General features: G+C 41.4%; 1 protein-coding gene across 1 annotated transcript; it reads right to left on the bottom strand.

The window, feature by feature from the left end:
- Positions 1–1669: 1669 nt before the first annotated feature.
- nexmifb (neurite extension and migration factor b) lies at positions 1670–14575 on the bottom strand. The gene is made up of 3 exons (XM_087799565.1): positions 14442–14575; positions 2368–6565; positions 1670–1842 (listed from the first exon to the last, which is right to left on the bottom strand). Exons 1-3 carry the CDS (start codon positions 14521–14523, stop codon positions 1758–1760), a joined length of 4365 nt encoding a protein of 1454 aa, XP_087655691.1. The 5' UTR covers positions 14524–14575; the 3' UTR covers positions 1670–1757.
- Between the last annotated feature and the right edge of the window lie 4797 nt (positions 14576–19372).

The following is a 19372-nucleotide window of genomic DNA, read 5'->3' as shown; positions in this document are numbered from 1 at the left end:
ATATAAAGCTCGGTAATCTTTTAATGAAAAGAGCGAAAAGAAAAATTCCCAATCAATGTCAAAGAATGAAGTGAGAACATCGAACAGAACATGTTGAATATACATTCATAAAGAGGGTTATTCACCTAATCTATGTTGCATTTCTTTTTTAACTCAGGAAAATCAAGACAAACCCCCTGAACCGAACCAAAAAAAAAAAGATTTTGTCACCTTTCTTAGCACCGTGAAAATGAGGCAGCTCAACAGTGGCACAATTTGTAAACCCAAAGAAAAAAGAAGAAAGAAAAAAAGAAAGATGAGAATTACATTCAATTTGACAATAGGCAGGAATGAGAGAAGGCAGACTCTGGGCTCGGTGAGCCCGTTTGGAGCTTCCATCAGCAGCTTGTCTTGGTCCTAACCCTGATACACTTGAGAACACGAAGGCATGGCTACGAAAAAATGTGAGACGTTGACAGGAATGTGTGGCGACAAATAACACAAGCTAAAAAAGTTTCTTAAAAAAACGCTGATTATCAAGAATGTATTCTTTTAAATTGCACTGAAGTTCAATCTCCTTCATTTGTATTGGCTGAGGGTGCGTGAACTGAAATCGGCCAGTAGGCGGCGCCACATGATGGGCGGACCTTGTGACAAAGAAACCCCTCCCATTGGCTCATTTTAGTAGAAGTTTGGTCCAATCAGCTTGACCGTCACTAACATCTCCTCCCCGAATAGTGTCAATAAAGTTTTAAATGTACTTTATTTTAACAAAAAAACAAAGAAAAATCTTTCTACGAACAAGATGTGGATTAAACACATATATATACATATATGTGAGGTGATCAAGAAACATACAAGACCAAAGAATGATGTTTTAAATAAAAGATTTTGACATGCTTTCCTTCATTTACAAAATGACTGTTGTACCGCTTTTACATTCGCAGTTGAACTGTTCACTCACGGTTGAATGATGTACGAGTGTGTGGCGATGAACTGCCTTGAAAAACAGGTTTCTTTTTTTTTCTCTTTTTTTTCAGAAAGCCCCTACTGGCAAAATCATTTAATTGCTTAACCTCATCATCTTTTCTACACTATCCTTGGTCAAAAGAATGAATGTTTGAGCATCTCTGTACTTCATCCCCGTCTTGTACCGCAGCCTTCGGAGCATGTTTTTCCGCTTTGTCTCTCTTTTGTTGCTTCTCAGTGCCAGGTGATGTTGAGGTAAATTGAATTTGGCAGACAAAGTATCTGGAAACGAAGAGGATTCGACGTCCTCCTGATTAGTTTTAGTGAGTGGTCGCGTACCACTGCCAGCTGTTGGTGCCTTTCATCGTAGAAGACAGAAAACTCCCGAATTAAGTCGACCCACATTGGCAGATCCCGGGTAGAAGATTCCAACTCAAACAGGTGGATTTAAAAAATAATAATAATAAAAAAAGAGGGGACAACCAATACCCACACATATATAAGAGGTCATTTACACAGCATTGTTACTTTTGGCACATTGATTTTCAGGTTATAATAATCTTTTTTGCAAATATTGCATGTTCCTGTACAACAACATTGACAAAAATACTCTTAGGGTGGAGCTTTTATGAATTGGCAAAGGCGTGAAAATGTAACCTTAGGTCAGTTCCTCTTGATGAAAAAGAAAGCTTAAGAAAAAATTCCTGGAGAGAGAGAGGGAGGGGGGGGGGGGCAAAGAAAAGACAATGTCTGATATGTCGTCAATAGAAAATGGTCCCCCATCTTGTGTTTTTCAAGATGTCTCGGGCTTATATAGGGCTCATTATAGTAGGTTTTCCTCTTGACATGAGCCAGGCAGTGTATGAAGGACAGCAACAACAGGACATCCATATTCTGCATACAAAAACAGATGAGGAGGGTTGCGTAGATGTCACTCAATGCATTTGTTTGTATAGCTACATCTTCAGGGAAAAGAGGGTGCAAATACATAATTCAGAAGAGATAGATTTGCAGAGATAAAATACAAAAACAAAGTTCCTCATAAAAGGCGACAGAACTGTATTCAAGGCTTATTCTATTATTTTTCAGACAAAAATAAATTATCAAAAACAACGATAAGAAGAACAAACAGAAGCTTAAACAACAAAAGCAAGAAAAATGCAGCCATGGTTGTTTCAAATCTCAATCAAGCTTGACACAATCACTCAATAGGTAGTTTGCAAAGTACAAGAAGTTTTTTCATGCAGATATTAATTTCCTCTTCGGGAGATTAAAAAGGGATTGGGAGTAGTCAGGGGGAACGTAGTACTCATGCAGCTCTGGCATAGCGTCAGTGTGGGTATGCTTGGGAGGAAGGGCTGAGCAGGTAGTGGGGAAAGAGAGAAGGGGGTGCAACAGCAGCTGATAACGAAATATTACCTCAGTTTCTCAAAAGAGGTCATCAGTGCTATGTCCTTATTTGGGTCTCTCTCAGCTCGCTTCCCCTTCAGTGTTTCAATCCGAGGGAACTTTGCGCTGGTCTTGTGGCGGTACAGCTTTTTGTGCGCAGGCCCCGGGTTGATGAAGTTGGGTTTGTCGAACATGTTGCAGCCGAGGGCCAGTTGAGGGAACAGGGGATGAGCAGGGTTGAATTTCGACTGGTTCTTCACTCCCTTCCCACCGGCCTTTCTGCCTCTCCCGGCGCCGGTTAGCACGGCTCCCTTCTTCTTTAGATCTGCTTCGGTGCCCGCCAGGATTTTGAGTGTCTTTAAGTTGAGGTTGTTGGCCTCAGAGGGCATACAGGCCTCGGACATGGGATTCCACAGTGGCTCAATGGATGCCATCATAAACCTCTGGACCTCAGCCATGCCAGAGACAATGTTGGACAGTATATTGGATGGCTCCTCGAATTCTCTCTGGTCATCTGCTACAAGACTTTTGCTTTCTGACCAGCCGGTGCCAGACCAGTCTCCGGTGCTGCAGCTGTCGTTAGGGCTGGCGGCGCAGCCACCCGCTTGGCTTTTCGCCGCCTTACCCTCCAGCATGGCCTTTATCTTTTTTGTCGATCGCGAGTTTTGCTTTGGGGTCTTGACTTTATCCGACTTGGGTGCTCTGGGGACTCTGCCTTTCTTTGGACTTTGTCCTGCAGCGGTTTGTTTGCAATTCCCCTTTTTCTTTGACTTAATGCTTTTGGCACCGGCAATTTCACCAGTCTGTTCGTCGAACTCATTCCCACAAATCTCTTTCTTGTCTAAACATATGACATCGTCGCTATTAAAGTTGTGCAGAAGACGACCATCATCAGCTGCAAATGCATTTCCAGTATGCTCCTGTTGCTGCATACTGTCACAGTTCCACTTCACTTCCCTATTACAGTCCATAGTCATATCATTCACCTCTTGGTATTTCCCAACATTAGCGGGCATCTTCATGTCTCGCCCAACTACCTGGGGAGATAGATTAGGGGTCTCAGGAGGGGACAGCTCCGACAAGGAGGAGTGCCGGAACTTGTCGGGTGTAAAGTTCGAGATATCCAGCAGGTCTGAGGACTCCCTAAGGGGCGTGAGGGCATCCACACTCTGCTGAATCACCACTTTTGGGCTACAGTGAGCCAAGAAGGTGTCTCGACCCTCCTCCTCGCCCTCTCGCTCACAAGACTTGAGGCTTAGAGAGCTGTAATTGCTGGAGGACGCTGACAAAGAACCCACCGAGTCATAGCTGATCAGCCTGCCATTGTCTGTGCACAGGGACCCTCTCTGATACCTCACCTGGCCCTCAACGCATGTGGACTGACAGACTGGCATATCCGGGCCAGGCTGAAGCCCAGTTTCTGTCAGGTAGTTCTTTTCATAAAGCATCCTGTCACCCTCGGGGCTCAACTGTCTATAGTTAGTCACTGGCATGCTGTCATTTAATGGCACAGACGCTGAAAAGTTGTTGGGAAGGATTGGAGTTTCGGGGGTTTCGGGGCCAAAGTTTTGGCCGCTTGCACATAATTGTGTGTGCCACATCTGGGGAAAGCTGGGACAGTTTTGAGGGGATTGCTGAAGCTCCGACTCCGAGGGAGGAGAGAGTACGCAGCTCTGAGCGAGCTGCAAAGAAGGAAACTGTTTGTCTTCGAGGGACAGCCCGACTGTATACTGCTGCCTATTGGCCTGTTGAGGGAAATATGTAATAGTCGCTCCCCCAGAGGAGTCTGTGGCATCTAATAGAGTTTGCAGGTATCCTCCTGGGATTACCGGGACACCAGACTCGACCTCCTGTGAAGATGGCGCTTTATCAGGGGAGCATGTTGAGGAAATGAAGGTGAATTTCTCCTCAGGTGTGTGAGCCGAGGCACCACTGTCAGTGAAATGGGGTTTGAGTGAATTTAAGCTCATTTTTGCTTGATGTTCTAAAACATTAATAGGATCCTCAAGCTGGCCTACGATGACACAAGCGTCCAAACCATTAGTCACACTTCCCTCCACTTCACCTGCCGCTTTAATTTTTAGGCTCTTCAGTCTTGCTACACTTTTAAATTTCTTTATCCTGATTATCGTGTTTTCACCCAACCGTCTCCTTTCTCTTTCCTCTATCTCTTGGGAACGGCTCTTGGTTTTTACAGTGTGCATGAGGGAGTCTAATGTGACCGGGGTGCCTAGAGTTGCGATTATACCGGCTTCCGTGGAGCTAGCCTCTTCTTTGGTGACACCTTCATAGCCCTGGTGAGTCTGAAGAGACGCCCGGGCTATCGCTGATGGGTCCACGGCATGAATTCTCTGAACTTTAATTCTGTTTGCAATCTTGTATTTTCTTTTGGGGTGGTTGGCGTTAAAGGGCCGATGGTGTCGACCATTTAGATGAACGCCCCGTTGTTGTTTATCTCTCGCAGCGAGTCTCAGCTCTTCCTGTCTCTTCCTTTGCTTTTCTCGCCAGAAATCCTTAAGAGGTGCCTGCCTCTCGTACTTGTTAACCGTGCTGGCCGTTAAACTAATAGGATCCTCCATAGGGTCTAATTTGCCTAATTTTATTGACATGAATCTTTCTCCTTTGAACCTGTTAATAATGATGTACTTGATGACCACTGGGGGCTCTTTACGACATGATTTCCGGCGTTTCTTGGGGCACCAATCTACATCTTCCTCCTCCTTTTGACCCGGGACGACTTTCTCTTTCTTCTCTGCGTTCTTCTCGCTTTCAAGTGAGTCGACATCGTACAAGTAGTCGTCGCTGTATCGTACCTTTCTTTTGGAGCGTAAGCCGTAATTAAGTGGATTGGAGGGACTGAGGAACCTTTTCGAGTGGGCCTTCTTGAGCTTGCCCTCGTGCACCGTGTCTGAGGAGGCGCAGGAGCTGTCGTCGCTGAATTCCCCCGACTCCTCTGTAGAATTAAAATCCATAAGGTAGCTAACCTTGGACGTGGACATAGGTGAATCCTGGGATCCATCCAGCGGACTATGTACACTGCACTCGGTGGCTTTTTCATCCTGTGCTGTCTCCAGCATGAGCTCATCAGTTTTTGGTTGAATCTCATCCGAGCTCCTCCTCAATACCTCGGCGCCTTCTTCTTTCTTAGCACAGTTGGCGAGGACACTCGGGAAAAAGTTAAACTGTGTCTCCTCCTGAAGCACGTTTGTCTTTTCCCTCATGTTGTCCTGGAACGATTCGTAGCGAATCTTCAGAGAACAGACGTCGCTGCTTAATGTCGAGTCGTCGTCCTCGTCGTCAAATAAATTGTCCACGTCCTCCTCGGAGAAGAGGTTGACCGACAGCTCGTTCTTGGAACAAAGGTCGAGCAGTTCCATCTTACTCTCGCTGATGAAGGACTCGAAGTAGCCCCAGTCTTGACCAGCGTTGGCCAGCAGAACCTCCTCGCCGCTCACCTTGTCCAGTAACAGTCCCTCATATAGATTCTTGGCTGTTGGGTCTTCTTCAGCGTCTTCACAGTCCTCAGTTGTTTTGCTGTCCCCCACACGCTTATTCTCCACTGATCCCTTTGGCAAAGGAAAGGTAAGTAGCTGATCAGAGAGAAGCTGTTCTCCGTAGTGGCTCACTGCCTCCCCTGCATGGCTTAGGCACTGAATGCTAATGTTGTTAATGTCAGAGAAGTCCTCCCGACCCACGTCCCCCAACCGTACGCTGAGCCCGGCATCCGAAACAGGATCCGTGGTTGGGTCGTGAGACGGGTTTTGGATCGAGTCCGCGCCCGTGTTATCATGCGTCTCGATAAAGCACCCGATACAAGTGCGGGCCGGGTGTAGTAGAGGGTCCTCGGCTAGTGTTGGAACATTCCCAGGCTCCATCATTGTCACTGAGAGAGGATGCGCCAGAGAAAGCGGGAGGGAGGTCTTTTGGGTAACTCCTGTCGGATCCCAGGAGGTGACAGCCGGGGTGGGAAGTGATGAGGGGGTGTGGTGAAGGTGGGGTTCTACAGTTGGAGTCTCATGGAGAGGAGGGCAGGCAGCTGCTTTCAGGCCAAAAGAAGGATCAGTGCCAAGGGAGGGGGTGAGGGAGAGGGTTGGTGATGGAGGCGTGGTGCTGGGGTGTGGTGGGCAATCACGCTGTGAAGTTTCGGCAGCAGAAGGGGATGAGGATGGAGGTAGAGCAGCATCTACAAGTCTGCACAGACTCAGATCACCACTCTGCTCACATGCCCCTGCGGGGAAAAAAAAAAAGAAAGACTCTTTCAATTCTGAGAAGTTTGACGCCATATTAAAAATCACATTGTTTCAACCCTTTCTGTTACAGCGAGATTTGTTCCGGGTGCGAAGCACAATTAGCGTCAATTAAAAGTCCTGTCGGAAATGTCATCGCGTATTAATAATTCAATTTGACTTCCAAAATTTTGAAGTCACACCACAGTAGCGCCGGACCAATTACGGCTTCACACTGGAATCAGAAGCTTTTGCATTGACATTGTGACAAGTGTTGTTTTTTTTTTTACAGTGTCAGGAGACAAACTCAACTTATACATCTAAATATGGAAGAGTGTCAGTAGCATCAGATTATTGAACGGTTGAATTAAACATTTCATTTGTTAAAACTGTTGTTTTTTAAACATTTTTTTTTAATTAAATGGTTTTTTTTGGCATTGGACTCAATATATATTCAAAGTGAATTATATTTCTTTAGAGACATAGAGTTTGATATTGTAATACCAATGATTCAAAAAATACATTTTCTAAATTAAATATGCTTTTAATTCTTTGCCTTTTAATTTAAATGTAAAAATGTTGGTTTAATAGGGTTTTTTTTATACATAGAATTTCATAAACATTTTATTAAAATGAATAAAAAACATCAAACTTTTTGTGAAATAAAAACAATCATTTAAAAAAAAAAAAGTTTAACCAAATATTTAAAACAAACAAATGTAACCTTTCAATACACAAACGTTTGCATTTATTTTCTTATGCTTCTTTCAATCATTAAAAAAAAAATCCAAAAATTATTTTGACTTGTAGAGTTTGATATTTTAATTCCGATAAATAAAATAAATATAATTCTATATTTTTTTAATTTGATATAAATGTTAGTATGGGCGATTTATTTCTACAAAAAGAGTTGTATATGGTATTTAAAAATGTTTTTATAATTATTAGAATATCAATACCAAGATCTATCTGTACTATTTCTAAAAAATATTTTTGAATTAAATTAAAAAATAAATAATCAACCTTTCGATATAGAAACTATTGCATTCATTCTTCACTCAATCATTTTCTGCCTCTTCATTCAATTATTCAAATAAGTATTAAATGACAAAAACCGTTCATTATTGTGATGGCACTGATATACTTCCATATTAAAGAGCCATTTAATCTGACCAAGATAGACATTTAAAATGTTATAGTCTTAATGGTATACGCCATTAAATACCTATTAAACTTCACTTACGAACATCCTTGAAGGATGCAAACATAAAACAATTACACAGACGAGCGTCCGCCATGACGGCGACATCAAAAGTGGGTTCGGTTTATTTCTACAGGTTGATCGCGACAACGTCTTAATCACTGGGAAAAGATCTATCCGATGAGTAACAATCAAAACCCACAGAAGCGGCTCATAGCAGCAGGCAGATAGCTTTGTTTGCTCTGCATAATTAGACGACAGCCGCGGAGGCAGATACGTACACATGGGACACGACAGCCCCATATGTTGAAGGCTGTATAACCAATATCAGCTACACCTGCCTCCATCCATAATCCCAGGCTGCTGCCTCGCACACGTTCTTCAAATCATGCCGGGAGAAGAAGAGAAAGTCACCAAATTTCATTAGATTTACATGGTCGTGTTGTTGCAAATGTATTGAAAAAAAATTACTAAAATAATGCACTTTCTGACCAAATACTGTGACACATCCACACTTGATAGAAGACGATTCAAGAAATATTTTCTGAATCAGAAAAGTGTGTTTACAGCATCTTTAGAGTGGCTGCCAAAGAATCACGCTGAGGCCTCAACTATGAGCCGACATGACCTCATAGGACAAGCATGTTTCCAGCAAAGAGGAGCTGATATTCCAGCTGAATTTCAGAACCGAGCCCCCGAAAATATAGCAAGGCAAACTTTCATGTAAAAACAACTCACTAATTTGATGATTCAAGGTCTATATCACATGTGTCAAACCGGTCCAGTAAAGGGCCAGGGTGGTGCAGGTTTTTGTTCCAACCAGTCAAGCACACCAATCAGGCGTCTGAAGACAGTAATCAATTAATTGTCAGTCAGGTGTTGCTTGTTAAGCCGACACCCGATTGGTTAACTCATGTGTGCTTGACTGGTTGGAACAAAAACCTACACCACCCTGGCCCTTTACTGGACCGGTTTGACACCCCTGGTCTATATAGAGTGGTCCAGACCATGAACCCCCTACTGTTCATCTGGTGGAATAACAAGTTGGGTTTTAGCAATACATAAATTAAGTATTCAGTCATGTTTACTCGTGATAAATCACTAGAAAGATGACAATGTAAAGTTTAATATGCAATCCTATTTAGTATAGAACACAACATTCCTTTAGCACAGACATTAAAGCAGTAAGATTGAAAAGATTGTTTTTGGCTCCACCCTGTTTTCGATTAGTGTAATTGCCATGTTGAGGGGCTACTGTTGTAGGGGTGTGGGATAAAAAATGATACAGTAAACTATTGCAATTTTTTTTCTTTCCCAAAACTCTAACGAAATTTAACAGAACAGTAGCGATATTTGTGTAAAAGTGTGTAAAAGAAAATATTTTTTATTTACATCTAAAATGTAAATATTCACAGCGTTTGTTCATTTTGGTTTTGCAATTAAACCTCCGACCACTAGATGGCAGCAGTCATTACATCCTCCGCAGCTTTAAGAAACAAGGACACCCCGCAAGATCCCCACGATGACTGAGGACGAGAGGATACGGTTGACTCCAGCAGCTTTTAAAGCTGATGCTTGGATATATTATGGTTTCAAAACAAATGAAAGCAGTTACGACTTCGTCAAGAGTCATGTGGTCTGTAGATTCTGCAACACCAGAGTCAAGTACTCGACAATACTACAAATATATCCTTGTTACTACAGTATACATAGTTTTCGCAAAATATATTTTATCGTTCCCCTTGTATCTCGATCTCTATCGTTATTCCGGAAACGAGATAAAGACTATTGTTGTTTCTTTTTCTCGCTTTATCTTCTGTCTTTGACTCACTAGGCGATGTTACGTATACAGAGCATTGCTAAAATAACCAATAGTGAGTTCTGATTGTCCAAAAATTAAACCATCATTACACAAAATATGACAACATAATGTCAAAATCTTGTTTAAAGCTGCTTGAATCGGGACTTAACATCAAGGTAATAAATGGTGAGCATTTTGAATGAAGAGAAAAGTCAATTAATGAACAAAAGTCATGAATACAACACAAATAAATTCAGTATACTCTACATTTGTAGCTGTTTTCCCCCAAATCTTTCCTCCATCTGCCTGTGGTGCCCCTTGGCCACTGTGGAGCTGAAAACACCGTCTGTGTGAGTTTTTGTCATGACGATTTATTTTTTTATTTTTTTTATGAATCGAATTATTCAAGAATTTTTCCTGTCTGCCACGGGGTCTCCCACCAGCTGGCCACGCACCAAACCCCTCGACCGCCAGGAGATGCTTCTTTGATCGCAGCGAGAAACTTTACTTTTGGGTAATATTACCCGACAATTACCGCTTTTATTGACACGTGGAGAAAAACAGGTTTCTTGAGGGTATATAACGGATTGTTGAGTGGAATTCTCATGTTTCTTTATGATGTGAAGGCAATGATGTGTGTGTCCATGTGTGCTGGTCTGTGTAAAGGAGAGAGTGAGCATTGGCTCGGGGGGTATAGTGTTATTGAGAGGCCATCTGTCTCCAGCTGGACCATTAGCTCTTCAGCTGTTCTGAATGTGCCACAGATCAGTCAGTCAGACAGGTACACAAACACACCATGACTGTATCCGACAAACTGGGTGTGACATTCGTGGTCGAAGGAACACGAAACAACATCTGAGCGAGTTCCTCAGAAATCTTTTCCCCCGTACTCAACTATTCCCGCTTCTTGTTTGTCGTCTTTGAGCTCCGTGGCGTCGGCGTTCCGAAGCTGGACGCAAGACTTCCTCGCCCTAGTTGGCGTGGACGTGGACTGGTGGACATATGGAGGGACCCGGCTGCTGGCAGGTGGCGGTGATCTTCTGATCCCGGGACTTGCCAGGCCCAGTCATGCTAGACGGCCAAATAAGACTCCAGCGAGCTCGACCCGTCACTTGTACCCACCCTCGTGCATGTGAGACTCTGTTTATCTACCTCAGGTTTTGGGAATCCCTCGTTAACATGAGTCAGGGTGAGAAATCCAGACCTGAGTCCAGTACTTTTGTTTAAATGAAAGAATTCCAACATCACCACGGAGGTATTTGGATGTTTTTAAGTGTCATTTTGGTGGAAGATAAGGACGAAGACAACTGAGCTCCAGTCACTACATTAGCATGAACATACATTTTTTGTCTATAACTCTAAAAAGAAACAGATCACTCTGAAGTTAATCCAAACCCTTAGTAGGAAATGATTGACATTTGAATTTTGGGTGAACTAACCCTTTAAGTACATACAGAAATTCAAGGGGAATTAGTAAAAATTTTGAAATAACTTCGTCCAATGAGGTAATTTATTCACCATCATTTGTCCGTCTCTTACCAAAAATAACTAGACGTACCGAAGAAGCAAAATTACAAATTACTATCTGGATCCAAGACTATTTTGAAGTATTATTCACCCATCCATCGATCTTTCTATGGGATCATTAATGTTCTATCCATCAGTCAGTCCGTCCTTCTGTCCGTCCGTCCGTCCATCCATCCATCCATCCATCCATCCATCCATCCATCCATCCATCCATCCATCCATCCATCCATCCATCCATCCATCCATCCATCCATCCATCCATCCATCCATCCATCCATCCATCCATCCATCCATCCATCCATCCATCCATCCATCCATTCGTCCGTACATCCATCCGTCCATCCGTGCATCCATGCATCATTCCATCTATCCATCCATGCATCCATGCATCCATCCATCCATCCATCCATCCATCCATCCATCCATCCATCCATCCATCCATCCATCCATCCATCCATCCATCCATCCATCCATCCATCCATCCATCCATCCATCCATCCATCCATCCATCCATCCATCCATCCATCCATCCATGCATCCATCCATCCATGCATCCATCCATCCATCCATCCATCCATCCATCAATCCATGCATCCATCCATCCATCCATCCATCCATCCATCCATCCATCCATCCATCCATCCATCCATCCATCCATCCATCCATCCATCCATCAATCCACCCATCCATCCACCCATCTAACTATCCATCCATCCATCTATCTATTGTGAGATCCTGACAAATGAGCACGAGAGGATACAGTCGACTCCAGGGTGGGTTGGATTAAAAATACCAATATTTCACTCAAATCATATCAAATCATACAATAAATATTAAATACAATAAAACATAACTGAAAGACAGATTTACTGGAAACATGTACACACATGCTCACACAAGTGCTACAAAATAACCCCCAAAACAAGGGAAAACAATGTGAAAAGAACATTAGCAATTGAAAGATAATAAATAAACGGCAGCATTAAAAAGATGTGTCTTGTCTTGTGCATTTTAAGCGGCGACGCAGCGATGCCCGTAAATACATCGTCTTTTATCACATCCTAAAGTGTTCGCACACATTCCTCCGATACACAGTCGAGCTGATAACTGCCGCAGGAATTATAATTGATAATTGCGTCTAATGAGTCAGAACAAAAAACGCATTATGAAATCTTTACTGGAGCACAATAAAACTCAAAGGTGATTCAAAAAGGTAATGAAAGACAAACACTGATCCTGACGACGGCGTCACCCCGACAAAGACCCAGTGAACAGTAGCATGTGGGAGTTATTCCCGGCAGGTCGCGGGTCGGAGGACAAGCCGGGGAGAGAGTAAAAAAAATTAACTTTCCAGACCCTTTTTTCCGCTCACTCTCTATTCTCTCGCGGCAACTTCTTATCCCTGTAAGAAGGGTTTTACATTCTTAACTGCTGAACTAGCTGTTCTGCAGCTCAGCCACCCGGGGCGTTCACTCATCCAGCTGATAGGCCGACTACAGTAGCCTCTCCACCTCATGCTCCATCTTCACTATCGGGCATTTTGTGAATGGTGGGGGGAAATCAATCCGGCCGGTACAGGATGTTCATAATAAGTGGTGAGTAACTGCAGCATGATTCATGGCCATCTTCCTCAGAGAGCTGCCTTATTCCTGCTCAATGAAGCAGCTCCAGACCATCCACTACTGCTCCTTTTTTCTTCTCCTATTCCCCACCGGCTATACCTACCTTCTTCTCGCTTTCTTCCTCCACTCAGCAGCTCTTAAAGAAAGTGCTGGCTGATCTATTTCTGTTCCTCCGGCGGGGACTGCTTGTTTAAAATGCTGCTATTAACCTCACGTTTTGGACCAGCAGCAGCTGAAAAGGCTCAACCAGAGAAGCCACAGACATGACAGCGGAAAAAAAAGGCCTTTTTATCATCACCTCTCTGTTAATATATATATATGTATATATATATATATATATATTAGCAAGCTTTAGTCACACGGCTATTTAAACGACAAATTTACACAATCAAACCCGAAATGTGTCGCCCCTCTTGCTTGCAGTATTAATTTTTTTAAAATTAGTTTTGCTAAAATGTAAACTTTTTGATTAGATTGAATTGACTTCTGAATTGAATTCTGGGGATTTCCTTCTGGAAATTAGATTTCCAGTTCACAGCAGAAAAAAAAAGAAGGTACAGGAGGTAAATAAAAGCAAGAACAAAGTTCAAATAAAAAGAACAAAGTTCAAAAAGATGAGAAAGTGCAAAGGAGAAAAACACAAAGATTTTAAAAGGATACAAAGATAAACATAGAATAGAATACATCATCCCTTCACTCTCTCTTGTATTACCTCGACAATATGATAATTCAACCTGAGGAAAAGTGTTACACAATCAAAACACAGCCGTCATGACCTAAAAAAGAATGTCAAGGAGTGCTTGATACTTTATATTTGCAAAAATAAATCTCACTTTTTTTATTTTATTGTGCAGTTATGCTTAAATCTTGCATCAAAATAATCAATATTTTTGTTAAGTTTTTAAATAAAGTCTTCTTCCAATCATCTATTGATTTATTTTATTTATTTTATTGAAGTACATTAATATTTAATTGATATGAATAAAAAAATAATGATGACAATATTTTATGTTGCATAGCAAGTTGTTGGGTCAGCGGGGGCTAAAGATATTTATAGTCAATTAAGAAATCATGATATTTATATACCAGAAAGTCCTTCAGTGCTATTTCAAATGAAAATAACGGAATCTCAAGTTACTCAGACGATCAGAAAGAATTGTAAGAAAAGATTTGCGGTCCGAGAGACTTGGGTTGTTTCTCCTTGAAGAATATTTGTTAAGATCTAATAACAACCAGTGGCAGTTTTTCCAGCTCAAGTCGAGACAGTTATGCAAAAAAAAAAACAAGGTTGATTTTGTGCTTCATTCCTAGATAAAAGATTGTATCTTAAGTTTGGACAAACACAGACTTCCATCAGTGATACATAACAGCACCCCCCCACCTCATGTCTCGAACACACACTCACACAATTTAGCCTCAAATTAACGCTGATAGAAATAACACATGCCGTTATTAAGTCTGTCGCAATAAAAGCACGTTCCAAACTGCAACTAAGATTACAGCGATACAAAAAAATAGTGTTTTTTAAAAAATAAATCTGAAACAAAAACGTCCCTAAATAGACACAAAAAAGTAAAGTAATTTTAAATAGTGAATCATTTTTCTAAATGTATCTTCAAAGAAAAGCTTTGATTTAAATCAAATGTTTTTATTTGTTATGTGCAGGATTTCACCGGACACTGACTTTATGAGTTTCCCATGGAATGTAATAAAAAAAGTATCTTCACCTGTGATCTCTGCTTTGTTTACATTCTCTGCTTCGGAAGTCTTCACGATCAATGAAAGACTGCGGTCTGTTAACACATCCATCAATACGGTTCAGCATGGCACTTCCTACACATCACTTGGACCGCACCACCTGAAGAGTCGGAGACAGTGAGACACACATTAGTTTGAGCATTGCACCAGCAACACAGGAGAAGCACAAGGTTGCGGCGGCGCGAACCCAAGGACCCGATTCGTGCTTCCACAAAAGAGCCCCTGGGCATCAAACAATTACAAATCTCTCCTCTGCAGATCAGATTCAAGTTTAAGATTAATTTAAACTGTGCCAGTGGAGAAAGTACACCAAGCAACATGATCGCCATGGCAACTGAGTGTCTTATTTTCAGCTTCATTTAACATTTATAACATCGTTGTTAACCTATGCGAACCCGCCACAGTTTGCTCCGAGTATATTTGTTTATTGTAATTTGCCGGCTCGCCCGACACCCGGTAATCCAACCAGACTGAGGGAGAAAAGATTAAAAAGAGATGTGGTGACGGCAAACTAACTCTGACTGTGACTGGTGGTTGAATCGATTAAGCGAGGGCAGAACGCAATATCATCCTGCACCAGAGAAGCCCCTGAGCAAAGCATTAGACATAAAGAAACTTCCATTATTGGCACAGAGAATAGGTACTTTGTCGCGTATCCAGCAGATCCGAAGCGTCTGAAATACTAGCGGGGTCTTGTAATGAAGGGGGTTGATCCCGAGAACAACATCCCCTTTTTGTGCTTTTGTTGATTATTTTCCTCCTGCGACACACACTTAAAAATCAGCAGCAAGTTGTGCTTGAAAAAAATGTTTCCAGGGTCATCGGAAATTTCATTCTCCGCAAGGCCACATAAAGTGGACTCGAATTTTGTTCTGGACATTTTATGACGCCTCTTTGTCGTGCCTTGTTATGCCTCCCCACTGTTTTGCCTCAAAGGTTTTTTGCTTGACAGTCCACTGTTTAATTTGTCAATTAAGTTGGTCCAGAACCCTTTCTCTTGTCTCCCTTAAGTTTATGCCATGATTTTTTTTTTGTTAACTAGTAGAGGCCTTTTCCTCCATTCAGCACTTTCAAATTAGTTCAACGTATCAGTCGGAAGTATTACGCTTGCCTGACCTTGAGATTCTGGTTTACAGTACACTTAAGTACTAAGATTTCGATGAGGTAGTACTGTCTCAAATCAAACACTGTTGCTACACACTGGAAATGACTCGACAGTTTCTTCTTCTACTACTTTTTAACTCTGATTGCAACCAGCAGTAGGAACTCTATCACTGACACTTGACAACACTTTTCGCCAATTGAAACAAGTCATTACGTTGTATTTCTTTGTGTTATTATTGTTGTTGTGTTGTTTTGTGGTAAAATTAGTGTTTTCTTGAGACATTTACACCAGTATCTGCACGCACTGTTGGCCTGGTTAATGGGGGGGGGGAAATATACGTATCACGATACAGGGACAACCGTACTGTAGTAACAAGGATATATTTGTTGTATTGTCGAGTACTTGTCTCTGGTGTTGCAGAATTTACAGACCACATGACTCTTGACGAAGTCGTAACTGCTTTCATTTTGTTTTAAAACCAAAATATGTCCAAACATCAGCTTTAAAAGCTGCTGGAGTCGACTGTATCCTCTCGTCCTCAGTCATCACCGGGATGTCATTGTTCCTTTGCAGTGGAGAAAACAAGTCATTAAGTCATATTTCTTTGTGTTATTATTGTTGTTGTGTTGTATTGTGGTAAAATTTGTGTTTTCTTGAGATATTTACACCAGTATCTGCTCCGAATACGCGTCGTCAGTGACGTAGCTTCGGTTTAGCGTCATCTACGTCACTAAGATGGCGGCCGTTGAGGGTGGAAAGTGTTCATCGATCCACACTCAATTTTCTGGCCATTTGAGTGTGCCAATTGAGTGCTCATTGCACGCCACATTTTCGCACACTGCTCATCGGGAGACACTTGTGCACTCATAGTATTAAGTGCAGAAAGTGAGTGATTTGGGACACACCTCAAGGGTTAACCATGTGGGGCTCAGTACCCAGCAGGCTTATCTAAACATATATCTCTTGTGTATAGTTTTTAATTTCAACTTGCTATCTGCGATAGAAAGTGCCTCATGAGTATAATAATGAAATGTATTATTAGAACAGAAGGATTAACAAGGATATCTCAGTCCAACCCTCTCTACGAAGTTTGGTTGTTTTCGTGTGGACGGTGTTTTTAGAATACTTTACGTTCCACAATTAACATGAATGATGTATACAGGGGATTTTTTTGTAATGTAGAAAAACCTTCCACAGCATTTAGTACAATTTATTAAAAACAGTTTTCACTATATTGTACATTATTGTTATTGTTAAAACATTTTTAATTAGTTATTTTCTCCCCCCCCCTTTCTGTACTAGTATTTAAAAAATGTAATAAATGTTTTTTGTTCATATATTTAGTATTATTTATAATGTTTTATTTATTATTCTTATTTCTACGCTATTATTTGTGTTTTATTTGTTATTATAATTTATTTATTTATTATTCTTTTTGTTATTATTCTTTTTAAGAGGTACTGTACTTCCTGATATGTGTGTTTACTGCTGAAACAACTAAATTGTCCCCAATGTGGGAAGAATAAAGGAATATTAATCAATCTTTCAAGTGGTGGCCTGGTTAATGGGGGAAAAAAATGGCGATATGTATCACGATACAGGGACAACAATACGATATATAGTGATACTGTAGTAACAAGGATATATTTGTAGTATGGTCCAGTACTTGGTGTTGCAGAATTTACAGACCACATGACTCTTGATGAAGTCGTAACTGCTTTCATGTTGTTTTGAAACCAAAATATGTCAAAACATCAGCTTTAAAAGCTGCTGGAGTCCACTGTATCCTCTTGTCCTCAGTCATCACCGGGATGTCATTGTTCCTTTGCAGTGGCGGACGTAATGACTGCTGCCATCTACCGAACACTGAATATTTTCTTGTTTATTGTACATTCAAAAGTGAAATAGTATCTTGAAAAAAAACCCCACAATGGTGATATTAAGACGTATCGACATTTCCTAACAGCCCAACTCCAGCTGTAGTACACTTGTGTGTTGGATCAGCAGACTTAACGCTCTCATATTCTCTTTGTGTGTCTTTGAGAAATAGTTTCTATTTAAATTTGAGTCGAGGGACTCGCGTGGTATTTGCTGCAAAATGAATCTCAGCGATGCAAGAGGATGCCCAAATCAGAATTGGCACTCAAAGACCGAGGAGGGGGGAAGGTTTCGGGAGGGGGGAGGTTCAGGGGGGTTGGGGGGGGGCTTCTTCCTATCTGATTGTAATTGGTGGTGTGCAGTGGGGGGAGGAAAAGGAATATTAATCTAATAACACAAGTGACACAAGGGCCAATGAATGATGAACGTAATATTGCGCTCCCTTGCCTGTTTATATTGTTTTCTCTTTATTCTTCAGGTCCTGGATTTGCTGGAGGAGGGGAGTGAGGGATGGGGGGGTGCAGGATGACAAATGAGCCAAGGGAGGGGATCTAATAACAAGATCTCCTCGTGGTGAGAAGAGGGTGAGTGAGAGATTAAGACGGACGCCAGACAATAAGACAAAGGTAGCGCGGCGGCTGACAGCAAACAACTGCCATCTCTTTCATGCTATTGCTTCTAAATGCCATTAGCTGCTCGCTGACCTGAATAGCTGCGCTACCTGAAGGGAACCCTCGCCTCAGCCTACAGTTGCAGACACACCGGCCTGCTGGGTAATCACCCCGCGAGCCGTCACATCCGCTCACATGTGCCGAGCAGGTGGAGGATCCTGCGGGACCGGCGGCCAGAGACGAGCAGCTGAACGACTTTCTTTTTTTTTTTTTAAAGTCATTTTACCAGCAAAAAGTTACCGTAAAAAAAGACCGGATGATGGAGATTTTATAACAAGGTTCACATTTCAGGTCGTTCGCTTCCGTAACTAGCCTCGAACAATTGATGCATTTAACCAAGATCGCTGGTGTGATTAGAGCCTTTTGTGTCGTGTTCCATAAGTCTGTGAGCTTTAAGGAAAAAAGACGGTCAACGTAAGAACAAAGCGGGTACAAAATGATTGAGTCATTATAAGCAGCTATTTAAAACTTTCCTGTTAACCTTAAGTAAGATTTCTGTTTTTACATTTGAATGTAAAGCCATAGCTTTACAATTTTTAATTCCAAGAAAACACAAAATAGACCATTAAACTTAGATATAGCATAAGCAAATATTCGATTCAAAATCCAAAAATTTAAAAGTTTTAGTGTATTATCCGACATATCTTTTTCACTGTTAACTAACATGGATGTGACTCATTCTATGGAAGTTACTCAAGTTAATATATATATATATATATATATATATATATATATAATACAGTATATATTAATCGTTACAAAGCCCAGGACAATCATAAAAAGCATTAATTTAAAAAAAACAATATAGAATATGGTGTAAAGTTGGACTGTGTTCCGAGGAAATCTGTGAAGAAGTTATCATCCTATTTTTCTTTACTATTTACTATGTTGACTCTCCCTCCTTGAATCCTTTTTAAACCTTTACATAACCGTCATTAATATTTTCCACATTCTCCCGCAGTTTTTACAGCTAAAAAAAACAACAATTTAAGAAATAGGGTTGGTAAGAAGTAGGGTTTAGGGTTGGTTTATTTTAGGTTGAGGGATTTCTACAGGAGGAAGGAGGAAGTGAGTTTTGGTTTCCTGGTTAAAAATGGGAAGGAGAGAGAGTTTTTGTTGTTGTTGTACAGCTCAAGAGTACAACAGTGTCTATATTTGGTATAAGTTTGCTGTGGCCTGAAGCTAATAACCGTCTTGTAGCCTTGTCAGTGCAAAATACATTTAAATATACATTACTGTTTTAAAA

Source organism: Callionymus lyra, chromosome 9, assembly GCF_982586985.1.
Source record: "Callionymus lyra chromosome 9, fCalLyr1.hap1.1, whole genome shotgun sequence".
Lineage (NCBI taxonomy): Eukaryota > Metazoa > Chordata > Actinopteri > Syngnathiformes > Callionymidae > Callionymus > Callionymus lyra.
Note: the sequence above shows the minus strand (reverse complement) of the source record. Positions and strands in the feature narration are given on the sequence as shown.